Source organism: Gymnoscopelus braueri (assembly GCF_963280865.1).
Source record: "Gymnoscopelus braueri genome assembly, chromosome: 3".
Classification (NCBI taxonomy): domain Eukaryota; kingdom Metazoa; phylum Chordata; class Actinopteri; order Myctophiformes; family Myctophidae; genus Gymnoscopelus; species Gymnoscopelus braueri.
This window is the reverse complement of record NC_137612.1, coordinates 48,354,554-48,369,320: the sequence shown is the minus strand read 5'-3', so window position 1 is coordinate 48,369,320 and position 14,767 is coordinate 48,354,554. Positions and strand designations below refer to the sequence as shown.

General features: G+C 42.2%; 1 protein-coding gene across 3 annotated transcripts in view; it reads right to left on the bottom strand.

Moving 5' to 3' along the window:
* The window catches only part of LOC308082382 (glutamate receptor-interacting protein 2-like), a gene marked incomplete at its 3' end in the record, with an annotated part of 198,701 nt that overhangs the window by 15,183 nt on the left and 168,751 nt on the right, over nt 1–14,767 (bottom strand). For all 3 annotated transcript variants that reach the window (XM_080424107.1, XM_080424108.1, XM_080424109.1), the window contains exons 8-15: nt 13,982–14,129; nt 12,896–13,065; nt 8,452–8,607; nt 5,845–5,997; nt 3,382–3,568; nt 1,626–1,771; nt 1,212–1,292; nt 135–196 (exon numbers count right to left, since the gene is read on the bottom strand). In XM_080424107.1, coding sequence (XP_080280233.1) covers nt 135–196; nt 1,212–1,292; nt 1,626–1,771; nt 3,382–3,568; nt 5,845–5,997; nt 8,452–8,607; nt 12,896–13,065; nt 13,982–14,129 — 1,103 coding nt within the window. The remainder of the gene's footprint in view (nt 1–134; nt 197–1,211; nt 1,293–1,625; nt 1,772–3,381; nt 3,569–5,844; nt 5,998–8,451; nt 8,608–12,895; nt 13,066–13,981; nt 14,130–14,767) is intronic.

The following is a 14,767-nucleotide window of genomic DNA, read 5'->3' as shown; positions in this document are numbered from 1 at the left end:
AGGGGGGAGTAGAGAGTAGATAGAGTAGAGTAGAGTAGAGTAGAGTAGAGTAGGTAGAGTAGAGTAGAGTAGAGTAGAGTAGAGTAGAGTAGAGTAGAGTAGAGTAGAGTAGTAAGTAGAGTAGAATGTACTCTGTGAGCCACGCTAGCCTTCTTGATGTCTGAGATGATGAGAGGTTCTCCTGGTTTCTTACTGGCTGTGGAGGAACATGACATCATCATCAAGCCACACCCACAGCTAAACCACCAAGTGGAGGCTGAAGACAGTTATTGACATAATGTGACTGTACGGTTGTAATGTATAATAGAGGCTCCTAACCTTCTCTGGATCAGGGCCCACTTGAAAGTTTCTAAAGCGTTCGTGACCCACCAATCTGACCATTTAACACGGCAGCCGAATGGAAGCCGTGTTAAGTGGTCAGATGGTGGGCCACATGCATTTTCAGACCATGTTAATTTTAATGATCAATCAATTGAATGTGTTCCAGCTCGGATCAATGGAACTATAGTATACTTTATTAAGTTTCTATTTATCTGTATAATAATTAAAACACATTTTTCAAGGTTTTAAAGAAAATGTGAACGAGGGGTAAGCACAGTAAGCATGCACATCCCAAAACAATTAATCGAGTGCTGGACAACAATACGTACATCAGGACAAGAGGGGAAGTCCGCAAACCGTTTAAGCTCCCAGTAGAAAAGTTTTATTTATAGTTAGGCAACGTTTCGACTGCAAATGGTCTTCATCAGGTCTCCTAATCGCACGGTGTGCGGACTTCCCCTCTTTAAAGAAAATGTAACATTATATTTTTTATAATAATAATAATAATAATAAAAATAATAATAATAATAATAATAAGGGTAATAATAATAATAATTATTATTATACATGCAATTTATATAGCGCTTTCCTAAATACTTACTTTACGGGGAGGATGGGGTGAATATTGGCTGCCCAATAATACAGCTGGAAAATTGGCAAAGCCATACCACCCAATTATTTTGGACGGTGAAGATAAGTTTTACTTATCCTTAGGCATTTATGGTTCCAAATAAAACATTAAGAATGACAAATAAGTCATTCTTACCTCTACAACAAAACCAGTCTGCAGGGACCTGATCTGACCAGCAGATGGCACCCTTTCACCATGCTACAGTCAACAACACAACACACATAGCCAGTGGTGGAAAGTAACCAAGTGCATTTCTTACCACTGATAGTGAGTCCCAACTCCACTCCTCTCTTCTTGGGCAGTTTGACATGGAAGGTTCCACTACTGGGAACCACTGACTCTAATACACACACACACACACACACACACACACACACACACACACACACACACACACACACACACACACACACACACACACACACACACACACACACACACACACACACACACACACACACACAGGTTTGTATTACGATACTATATAGGGGAGGGGAGGAGAGGAGAGGAGAGGAGAGGAGAGGAGAGGAGAGGGGAGGGGAGGGGAGGGGAGGGGAGGGGAAGAGAAGAGAAGAGAAGAGAAGAGAAGAGAAGAGAAGAGAAGAGAAGAGAAGAGAAGAGAAGAGAAGAGAAGAGAAGAGAAGAGAAGAGAAGAGAAGAGAAGATGTCCAACCTGCCACATCAAACTCTATCTCCAGTGTGACCTTATTGGTCAGGGCTGCATCTCGGAGCAGCTGATTGGCTTCCTCCAACGTTCCATCCTCAGTCGCGATTCCGTTGATTGACAGGAGGCGGTCCCCCACCTGCAACAGGCCACTCCTACAGGAAATGCAACCACGGAGAATGTCAGAACTAGATGCGAACAGCCCTTTTGCATGCGGCTGGGGGAAGCCTCGCCCCTTCGGGCCGAGGCTTCCCCTATTGGGCGGGCGCGGGCGGGGACTTCTTTCCTCTACATTAGAAGAGTTAGGACGTCACATTCTAATACAGCCCGAATACCCATTTTCAGCATCAACCTCAGTGGCGCACCTCGCTAATCATTAGACTCTAAATCCATTATCACTGAGAGTCTGGGTTCGACCTCTGCTTGGGACAATACTTTTTCAAACAACCGCAGACTACTTTTTTTGTCGATAAAGTATAGTTTTGGACCATGACGGAGGCGCGCCGACTCAGCAGACCTTGAGGCCGAGGAGTCGCGCCTGAGCGCCTCCAGGCGCGAGTGCCCGCGACGACCGGCCGATGGTCTGCTAGTCGACTAAGCGCCGTCCGAGTTATGTACCGATAGGCACAGAATCGTAAATGATGTTGTGGGGACTGCGTTTGCCCCAACTGCCACTCAGTGCACTAACATAGTTCGCGTCGCCAGGCTCTCTCCCCACCCGGCCCCCGCCCTCTTGCCTTCAACCACACGCAAAAAGGCAGTTCGCGAACTAGATGGTCAAGCTGTGTGTGCGCGCATATGCGCACACACGAACACACACACACACACACACACACACACACACACACACACACACACACACACACACACACACACACACACACACACACACACACACACACACACACACACACACACACACACACACACACACACACACACACGTGCACGTGCACATGCACACACACCCAAACACAGCAGTGTGATAGATGCTAACAGATTTAAGTTTGCATGTGTTTCTCTGCACCCTTTCCCTTCAGGTCATGCTGTCCCTTCCATTAGCACCCATGCTAACAACTATGCTAATTACACACTTCCTGTTAGGAAGCCATAAGCTGCTTCCTCCATGTTCAGTAGAGAGAATAATCTGAACACTAGCCTACAGCGATAGTTAACACCAACTCATCATCTTTTTTTGTTGAGTTTTCTCCCCAATTTAGTCGTTGCCTTAGGAAGCAGTGGGAGGATACTTCAGCCGCTGCTGTTATATCCTACTGACCTGCCAGTAAGGAACCCCCACTGGGAGGACGTAGGGCCTCCATCCTACTCCTCCCATTCAACATTCTCTGCTGACACGCTCCGCCCCCAGCCCGTAGGAGTACCTTTGACCTCCTCGTTCGGCTTCCCTCCACCAAACACTGACCAATAGCCTCTATGCACAGCAGCCATATTGGAAAGAAATCAGGCGTCTTCCTTACTTCCTTCACAGGTGTTACCAATGATACTTATACTTATACTTGAGTGTACAAATGGAACCAAATGGACAAGTGTCCATTTGTACACTCTCAGAATTGTGGGGGTCCGACTGTCCTTGAAATTAAAACATTTGAAAACCACTGTGCCTCACTAAATGGAACAGAGCCTTCATTAGTATCATTGGTAACACCTGTGAAGGAAGTAAGGAAGAGGCCCAATTGCTTTGTGTGTGAGCGTGTGTGTGTGTGTGTGTGTGTGGTGTGTGTGTGTGTGTGTGTGTGTGTGTCACCTTTCAGCAGGGCTGTCTGGTTCGATGAAGCGGATGAGTGGAGGAGCCGACAGCGTTTCTGTGGCGAAGATGCCCCCCTGAAGCTGCACCCCAAAACCGTTGAGAGGGTCTCCTTCCAGGACCACCTCACTGGTCTCCACGTGAACCACCTGACCCCCTGCACCCAATGAACTGCTAGCTAATGACACTGAGAGAGAGAGAGAGAGAGAGAGAGAGAGAGAGAGAGAGAGAAAGAGAGAGAGAAAGAGAGAGAGAGAGAGAGAGAGAGAGAGAGAGAGAGAGAGAGAGAGAGAGAGTAGATATTGAAGAGATGCTATTGTATATTGCACATTTCAACCAAGTTTTACAAACAACATTAAGACATTTAGAAAAAATATACTTTATATATAGTCTAGGAAAATAAGTAATTTATCTGTTTTCTGGCAGCCAAATTATGTGTTGCATAACAACTGAGCGCTGCTTCTTACGGTTAAGTTTTGATTCTAGGAACAGAAAGCAGACCTGTTCCGGATTGCCTGAGAGGTCTGGATGGTACATGATATATCGCACAAGATCGGACACGTATTTTGAAATGTATTTTGGCTCTTAATACTTTTATTACTCAACAGTAGTATTTTGAATTCAATAGAATCTTTTGACTTACAGGGAGCCAGTGTGAAGATCTAAGAACTGGAGTGATATGCTCCTCTTTCTTGGTATTAGCAAAGGTCCGTAAACACCGGGAGTGTGATGAATGAACGATCCAAAAAATTTGTCAATGATTATTTCAACTATTAATTTGGTGATGTCTCATTCATACAGGTTAATTATTTTATGCGCAGTGAACAATCAACCTGGTTTCTAAAATAAATTCTGTTGCTTTATCGCTGTATAATATGTGTGTTCTGTGTGGATGTAATCATGACACAAACAACTTAAATGATTGTGAATTGTGAACTCGAGGAGCAGCTGTCTGATATTTGAGTTTTGGGAGCCCTGTAGAACACACCGTAATCCTGTATTTGGCTGGCAGCTACAAAAGATACAAAGCTACAAAGCGATGCAGCATTCCTGTCGCTCTTGAAGTGTTGATCAACGTGCTTGTTGACGCCAAGCATGTGTCCTGTCCCAACAAGCAAGACAAAACATAAAGGAATATACAGTAAAGCCTGGCGTTAAAAAGAACAGGGGACTTAAGTAATTAGTTTCCAGCCATTACAAGCAGGAAATATGATTGTGGAAATGATTAAACAACACTTTTGGTTTTTAGCTTTGTAGCTGCAGTTGAAGCCAGCTCAACTTGGATTACAACTTTGTAGATTTTTGTAGCAGCTACAGATGTCTCTCTTCTTTATCTCCATGTGGTTGGCTTCCATTGAAAAATAAATGGCTGCCTGTAGTCTTGTAGCTGCCACTGTTAATGCAACATTACAGTAGTCAAGTCTCCTAAAGATGAACGTAAAGGGCACGTTTTGTCTACTCCAGCTGTTGAGACATAAGGTGGTGGCAGGCTAACTTTGTAATTAAAATTCAGATCTGAATCCATGATTACACCAAGATGTCTTGTGATTGAAGCCATGCCGAGGTACCCCATACCCCGGGCATGGCGGGGAAAGGTGTACATGGGTTGTTGAGGTACTTTCAGGTAGGAAGGGGCCAAACGCCCGAAAGGTGCTATTTCTTTGTTTACATAACTATATCTTCAAAGCAGTTCCTAACTGAAACCCCCAAACCCCATACAGAGTATAATAATCAGAGTCAATAATGGACAGTGTATGCATTGTATACAAATTGGAAGGGGGACGACGACAGTAGCCTGCCCAAAAGCCAGACCCATATTTATGCCAAGTTTGGAGGCAGATGGTCTACTGGTCTGCTGTGGGACCTTGAACCCACATACGCACAAACAGGTTCCGGGGCTTTTTCCAAGATTGATAGTCTTATATTGTGCTGGTCAGAGCAATGGTCACCGAGTTATGGCCATTTGAAGTGCTAAATACTTCACGCTGTAGCGCCCCATAAGTGTTAATTTTGTGTATGTGTGTGTGTGTGTGTGTGTGTGTGTGTGTGTGTGTGTGTGTGTGTGTGTGTGTGTGTGTGTGTGTGTGTGTGTGTGTGTGTGTGTGTGTGTGTGTGTGTGTGTGTGTGTGTGTGTGTGACTATTTTCATGGCAGACCCTTGAACAGTGTTTGTGCCAAGTTTGGTACGGATTGGTGCAACAGTGTGCCTGTGGCCCCTGGGGGCCCCTGCATGAGGTGGCCCCTAGTGTGACTTTTGTCATGGCCAACCCCTGAACAGTGTTTGTGGCATGTTTGGTGGGGATTGGAGCAACAGTGTGCCTGACAGGCACGCGGTCGACCCACCCTCTAGGCAATTCTAACATGGGATGTGAGCCAGTAGGAAATAGCAGATGCTGAACGGATGAGGACCCAGAATGGAGCCTTGGGGAACTTAACAGGCCAGCCAGTCAGAAGCAGCACCTACATGAGCTTTTATGCTCTTTCTTCCTCTGGCGTCGTTTGAATAGGGAGTTGCGGGGGCTCATGGGAACTGTAGTTCTGGGCAAGGTGCTGGTGCTCTGAATGCTGGGAGCTGATGTAGTCGTAGAGCTGGGAGAAAAACTGGCTGCTACTAGAGCTAAGGAAAGGAGGAAGGAAAGAAGGGCAGAGGGAGTGAGGAAATAAATACAGCAGTAAGAATACACTCATTGAAATATGCTCTAATATTAGCTGTGTACTTGAAATAAACTTGTTCATTTGCTTTTTATTTATTATAAAAGTATACATATTACATACTTATAAAAATTCTCTCACCAGGGTTATCATAGTTAACTAAACTCTAACTAACTAAAACTAGAATTGGAAAACATTTTAGTTGAATAAAAACAAAAAACAGGCGCTACACAAAAATGATAGCTTACTGAAACTGTATCGTGTGTTTACAAGACTAGCCAAAATAGCAGATCTACAAGCTCACAATGCATCGCAAAGCGTTGTGAGCTTGTAGATAATATATTTTAGCAATATTTCTGTACTTGTTGAATCGCACCCCTGACTAATCCATGATTACAATAACAAACTAAATCTAACACTTCTCAAAAAGGAAAAAAATAATTAACTAGCAAAATTGCTATGAATGAACTTAACTGAAAATGAAACCAAAAGTCAAAACAGTGGTGTAATCCACATAGATTCACAGTGTAATGGTTTAGCATGAACACCCCTGTAGTTGGTATCACCCATACGCGGGAATGTACTACGGATGTGGATTTCTATCACTGAGGCCTATTCTATTCGCATCTCGATACACTGCCAGCAATACGATACATTGAAGCCTCTGCCGATACGATGTGATTCGATTCACCCCTGTTCACGATGCGATGCGATTTTATCACGATGTGATTCTACACAATGCGATACGATGCGATTCGGTGCGATACGATGCGATTGAACATAATGCAAAGGATTTATATTAAAGCCCTACATGTTAATTTCCCAAAACATGTACTAAAAATGCAGTACATTTAAATTCAAAGCAATGTGTTGTTTCATTGTAGGTTAGTAGGCTCTGCATCTACTATACTAATCATATAGTATGTGATTATATTGTACATAGCATCCCTATTCTGAGGGAAACATTAGCAGAAAATATCAGATCTACAAGCTTGTAGATCGGCTATTTTCGGCAAAGAGGTTTGATGTAGTTGGAAACAACAGCAGACCAAGTACAGAGCCAAATATGAATTGAGGGTTTAAGTGGTTAAATGTCTGAAAATTCATTCATGGATTAATGCTACTAACATGAATCCAACATTAATAGAAAATATAATGTGTACAAATAAGAGTGCTGCCAAACAAGTCTTTGAAAAAGTTTAATCTGCAACATAATGTTATACAATATGTAGTGGGTGTCTCTGCTTCATCTCTCCGCTAAGGGGTCCCTGGCCTGAAAAACGTTGAAGACTCCTGTATTATTATTATATTATATGAATATAATCCAGGAATATGATTTTTTTTTGCCAAAATAGCAGCCCTACAAGCTCATAAGGCGTTGCATTCACAACGCATTGTGAGCTTGTAGGTCTGCTATTTTAAGCGTGCAACACCATTGTGATGCAAAGTATAAATTAGGATTTCCCAGAGAAAACTGCAGCAGCAGCAGAGAGAGAAAGCTGCACCAACAGAAGTTGTGAAACAGTGAAAAATACTTAATGTTTAATATTTAAACGCAAGCAGTACACCCAGCAACGTTGTTGTTGTTGTTGTTCATATCCGTGTGTGTAGTTTTTTTATTACAAAGTGATCTCAATCAATTGTGTCGGAGACTCGGCAAGAAGAGCAAACAGCTGTGGATCATTATCACTCAGCGTGCTACAGTGACAAAACAACTGATCAACGGAAAGGGATTTTATACAGTAAAGTGGTACTTTTCTTGCATTTTAACCTGTAGAGCTGGTTAAATATCCGTTATCGTGGGTGCATCGTCTGTAGTCAGTCTGCACGTAGGTTGGGTTCACTCACTGTGCTGTGCAAGATGAATGTCAGAGATCTGTTTTTTTACAGTGATGGTGCATTCAAGACGGATGGATTGTGATTTCAGCCCTCAATTGTATCCGATGCCCACTGAATGAACTGGTGCAGTCGCATCGCGCACGTTTACATCGATTCACCGATTCGTATCGATGAATCTCCGCATCCTTAATTGATACAGAAGTAATATACTATTCCAGAGTTAGAAGAATAGTATATTCTAGAGTTGAGCCTTGGTGGCCACCGTAGTGACAGCTGCGCTTCCGCGTCGCTAATCATTTGCTTATTATTTAAATTCCCGGCCGTCGACCAAACGCTAAGCTGTTGGTGGTGACCACTTAACACGGCAGCCCCCGTGTGAATGATCAATCAATCGATTGTGTTCCAGCTCGGATCAATGGAACTATTAATGCCCAAAGTCAAAAACGAGCTAGAGCGCATGGAGAACACTCAGCAGAGTGGAAGAGCCAACAGATGAATGCTCAGGCATGGTAGTGGTGCCTAAGAAAATCAAAATAAAAACGAATGAAAAATTCTAATCTATACAAGCGTTGACTCTTACATTTGCAGTAATCCAGGTTGATAACGTTGTTGTTGCATGAGGTCCAGGACTTGTTGAGGGTGGAGCTTGCGTTGGAGAGGGTGGAGTTAGGGGTGTGGCAGTAGTTGATGCAGGCGGGGTCCCAGGAGTGGGCGTGGTCCGACTTCTGCACCTTGACTGCAGCACACGCATACACGCACGCGCACACACGCACACGCACACGCACACGCACGCACACACACACACACACACACACACACACACACACACACACACACACACACACACACACACATAATTGAGACACAACTGAGTCCTTCTGCATGCATGCGTGTGTGTGTGTGTGTGTGTGTGTGTGTGTGTGTGTGTGTGTGTGTGTGTGTGTGTGTGTGTGTGTGTGTGTGTGTGTGTGTGTGTGTGTGTGTGTGTGTGGGCACTTCAAACAGCTGCATTAATCCCACAAGTTGCAATTAGGGACTAATCAGTGAGTCTATTAATAATGATGTAGGCAAACTGGCCCCTGGGTCTGATGAAAACAATCACTGTCCTAATGGACTGAATTAACTCTCTGTCTCTCTCTCTCTCTCTGTCTGTATGTCTCTCTCTCGCTCTCTCTCTCTCACACACACACACACACACACACACACACACACACACACACACACACACACACACACACACACACACACACACACACACACACACACACACACACACACACACACACACACAGAGGAGAGGAGAGGAGAGGAGAGGAGAGGAGAGGAGAGGAGAGGAGAGGAGAGGAGAGGAGAGGAGAGGAGAGGAGAGGAGAGGAGGATTTTAAGCAGCTTTAAAAGTGTAATGACCTTAATCAAACAGTAGTTAGTTTTGACCTCCCACTGATCTGTCATCCTCTCACTCCACTTCCTCTCTTTTATCATCTCTTCTAAATGTGTCTTTACTTCCCTCTCCTGTGCGATTGTGCGTGTGAAGTCAAGTTAAATGCATTTAATACATTTAAAAACAAAGTGCTGTAGATACCATAGGAAACACTAACATAAAGACGAATACAAACTGTAGCTCACTGGAACTAATAAACAAATACATGGACACACACACACAAAACAAAACTCACACACATCAGGACGATTCATGCTAGTTCAGTCGTTCTCAACCTTTTCATGGGTCAGGGCCCATGCTGTCAGATGGGTGCCGCGTGCATTTTTCAGAGCATGTTTATTTTAATGATAAATCAATCAATTGTGTTCCAGCTTGGATCAATGGAATTAACTTAGTATACTATGTATAGTGTTTTCAAACCATTAAGCCCTATATACTTATCCTATGACTGATTGATTGATTGAGTGAGTGAGTGAGTGAGTGAGTGAGTGAGTGAGTGAGTGAGTGAGTGAGTGAGTGAGTGAGTGAGTGAGTGAGTGAGTGAGTGAGTGAGTGAGTGATTGATTGATTGATTGATTGATTGAAAACTTTATTAGCATGCATATTAATAGTACAGGTGGTACAGTTCAAAGGTTATGCTAAAAGGATAACACAAAAAGCCCCAGGGGCTTGTTTCCATTTGATCCTTTGTACTCAATTCATCAGTAATACATATGATACAGACAATGCAATACAATACAAAATATTATACAAAACATAATGGAATAAAGCTAAGTAGAATCATATGGTATATTTACAGAGAAAGTAGGTGGTCAGGCGATTCTACTAACAAGGAGTTAAACTATGTTCACTCGTATTTTGACGAAAGGAATTCTTTTAGGTTAGTTTTGAGTTTAGGTAGGGAGTCGTCGAGGTCCTTTATGTCTTTCGGTATGTCGTTTGGTGGCAGCATAGAAGAATGCATTTTTACTAATTTTTGAGCCGAATTATGTGGGAAAGAGGTCAGAAGACCTCCTTCTGGTGTTATGCCCGAGCAGATCTACATGCTCACAACACGTCACATGGAGGCCTTTCACACTTTTTTTCCCCTACAAAAATCAAGATTATTCTTGAATACTTTTGACAATAATAATGACCCTAAAAATGGAAGTTATGATTTTGCATTCCAAGGGGGATGATATGACAGATTTTCTCAAGCTTTCTCAGGCTAGATTTTTGTTATTGTATGAAACTGGGGGGCACTACCTGCTTGTCAAACGTTAAAGGCAGAATCAGATATCACACCAAGAGTTTGATGAGGATGGACAGGTTGTCTACACCATTTCTATCAGTGTGACGGAGTCAGGGGGGGCAAAGTAGGACAAACTTCAAACTTGCTTTCATTCAGCTGTAACACATTTTGAGCCACCCAACATGTACTTGAGTACTGTACATATTTTGAGTGCCTGTATTTTACTTAATTTTTGAAATGTTTAGTTTAGAATTCTTGAGTAGTTTCATAAATGTTTGTAGCATAGAATTCTTGAGTAGTTTTATAAATGTTTGTAGCATAGAATTCTTGAGTAGTTTCATAAATGTGTGTAGCATAGAATTCTTGAGTAGTTTCATAAATGTTTGTAGCATAGAATTCTTGAGTAGTTTTATAAAATATTCCAAACACGTTTGGACTGGCCACTTGGTTTCAATGGGAGATAATCCTGTGTGTGTGTGTGTGTGCGTGTGCATGTGCGTGTGCGTGCGCGTGTGCGCGTGCGTGCGTGCATGCGTGTGCGTGCGTAATCCCTAAGTAGGCCTACTAGTATGACAGTGAGAGTATTTAGTAAATGTTGAGCTTCAGTCAGCGTTTTCACAGTAAATCCAACGACAGTGATTCTTAAGCCTAATTTATGCTCGAATAAACGCTCATAACGCTTTGCAACGATATGTGTTGTGTGATTGTAGATCGGCTATTTCGCTGAAGAGATTTGGTGTAGAGTAGTGGTTCTCAACCTTCATGGGGCCAATGCCCCCCTATCCAATATCCACACGATAAAAATGTAGACTAATGTATATGTGTTTATTATTTAATATGCATCAATCTGTGTTGCTTATCATTATCATTTAAAAACATCAAGTTGAATGCCAAATTACATATTTCTTTTTATTAAACTGGACTGTTAGATTATTATCATTAGCCTACTTCCAAGTTAGAAAATAAAGCCTTTGACTATTAACAGTACAATTGCGTATTCTTATCTGTCAGTAGTTTCTTGTATGTGTGATTGTAGCTGCCTCCTATGGTCTCTACAGCACCTTGTTTTAAAATGTGTTTAATGAACACATTTAACTTGATTTCAAACACATGCACAAGCATGCACGCACGCATGCACGCATGCACGCACGCACGCACATCAAGAGGGAGGTAAAGACTTAGAGGATAAAAGAGAGGAAGAGGAGTGATAGATAAGCATCACTTTACTAATCATAGAACCGTGTCCCTACTTTCACAATTCTCTAAAATCTTGGAGAAACTTTTCATTGATAGATTAGACAACTTTATCGAGAAACATAACTTGTTATCAGAGAGCCAAAATGGATTCAGAGCCAACAGGTCAACAGCTATGGCATCAATGGAGCGTAACTAATTGTATAGATAAGGAAAAGTATGCTGTAGGAATATTTATAGATTTAAAGAAAGCGTTTGATACAATTAATCATGATATATTGCTTAGTAAAATGGAAAGGTATGGGATCAGAGGAGTGGAGCTTAATTGGTTAAAAAGCTACATCAGCAACAGCCAACAATTTGTTCGGTTGGGCGATCACAAATCAACATGTATAGATATTATATGTGGAGTCTCGCAGGGGTCAGTACTTCCAAAACTGTCCAAAACGGTTTATTTTGTATATATATATAATCTATCAAGACTATTGAAATGTGTCGTATTTGCGGATGATACATCCTTTTTTTTCCAGAGATCATTTATAGCAGCTCTTGGAGATGGTTAAAATATAAATAAATTATATTACTGAAATCTAACTGTCTTAAGTTTATGGATCCGGTCAACTTCAAAACTGCTCAAACAATGTACAAAGCAAAGAATCATTTACTTCCTAGTAACATTCAAAAGTTATTTACTGACAGATAATGTGGAATTATTTAGAGAAACCTTTTGTTCATACAAATTTGAAAAGCATGAGCATTTCATTTGGTGACTCTGTTGAACAGTTTGGATGATGAAATCAAAGAAAGTAGAACTATTACACTGTTTAAGAAAAAGTTGAGGGTACATGGTAATAATCTTGATTGAGACCTGATTTAAGTTGATTTTGAAATGGTAAAATAGGGGCAGGACCAGATAAGCATACATACTGTAGGCTTCATTCCAAAGTTCTTCTTTGTTTTTGCCTCTGTGGGCACCACCTCCTTTTTTGTATAAAACAGGAACTCGAGTTCGACTCCTACCCTTTCTTAGTCCACTTCCTCCAGGGTGCTTCTGTATTTATTCTTACCAACAACAACTTTCCATGTTTAAGGCAGTAGTAGTGTTCTGAGATTAGGGCTCAAGTGGTATAGCCTTACTGTATGCACAACCTTACCCACCCGTGTCATGCTGTGTGCCAGTGAGTCTTGCATGTTGGGACGGTAGTATTTCCAGTTTGACCAGCTCAGAGGTGCTGGCTAACAGCTGTGTGGCCTCCAGCACCGTACAGTGCTCTGTGGATGTACCGTCTATACACACCAACTGATCCCCGATATGTAACACCCCACACCTAGAGAGAGAGAGAGAGAGAGAGAGAGAGAGAGAGAGAGAGAGAGAGAGAGAGAGAGAGAGAGAGAGAGAGAGAGAGAGAGAGAGAGAGAGAGAGAGAGAGAGAGAGAGAGAGAGAGAGAGAGAGAGGGGGAGAGGGGGAGAGAGAGATGTTGAAAACCAGTGATGGAAGGAGCAGGCTACTCATGTGTTATTACTTAAGTAAAAGTATCAATACCACAATGAAGAAAAAGTACAAAAGTGTTGGCATCAAAATACACTTAAAGTACCAAAAATAAAAGTAGGCTACTCATTTTCAGATTAATACAAATATTTTCAAAAAGCAGAGTGTTAATGTATGTTTTGTAATTATAATCTAAATCTACAAAGTAACTAGTAGTTTTCAAATAATTGTAGTGGAGTAAAAAGTACAATATTTGCCTCTGAGATGTAGCGGAGTAAAAAAAAAGTACAGTACTTGAGTAAATGTACTTAGCTACTTTCCACCACTGATCAAAACAATAAACACATCATTATGTCATTTTATCGCCGCATAATATTCACACTCTGTTCGGATTTGATTTGATCTATTTAATGATAGCAACCATTACACATTGATTTATCACACACTGGGGGTTACAAGGCAATCAAGGATGAAAAACACAATCAAGTCAGGGAATTCATTCCATTGTGGTCCTCTCACATAAAAGGGAGAACCCAGACATACATAATAGTCAATACAAAAATGTAAAAGGCTAAAAAAAACTATAAAATACTAGCATGGATGTAGCCTACTCAAGCCACAATTTAGCAAAATGTTGTCTACCATTCATAATTCCTGTCAGCAGGCCTGGGTCAGGTCAGGACTGCGTGAGTGAGTGAGTGAGTGTGCGTGCGACTGCGTGTGTGTGTGTGCGTGTGTGTGTGCGTGTGTGTACCTGTCCACCACGCTGCCTGGTTTGATCCGGTCAATGACGATCACTTGTTTGCTCACGTGATTGGCCGATGTCAGAGTGACGCCCAGTGTTGACCCCGCTGACTTAGCAATCTCCACCAATAAGGGTCCGGACCCATTCGTTAGTGTATCTGACAAAAGGGGGGGGGGGGGGGCGAAAGGTGGAGAAACACAACACATTGGGATGCTTTAATGTGTACTCACTGTACTGTAACAGCTAACCGTGAATATTAGTTGCTACATCAAGATATCACAGATGTCGCAACCTTGTTCTTAAAGGTAATGGCAGCCAACACTCTGATTGGTTTGATTAATGTAACGCTCAAACCACACCTATGCATAATCCAGGGCCGTTTAGCATTTAGCGGCAGTGTTGTGCCATGGGCGTTAAGTGGGCGCCCTGAAAATAGGGCCCTGTGTTTTTACTCTATAAACAAAGGTTATTATTCATTATTGTAATTTAGTATGTCCTTAAATGGCTCATGCAGAAAATGTGACATATAATTCAGGGCGTCGAGAATCGACAATAAGATTAACTGTCCAGAAAACTAAAATCGACATAAAAAAAAGACTAAAGGGTGGGTGGGCTGGACGGACAACGATGGACGTCACTAACGTAACATCCGGACGTGCGAGTCGCACCGTTGTGCCACTCCGCATCAACTTGGCAAAAACACTGTTCAGGGTCAGTAGCCTGGCAATAGTCACACCAGAGGACATGTGTGGGCGCCAGGGGCCATATATAATATATAAGCATATAAGTGCTGCG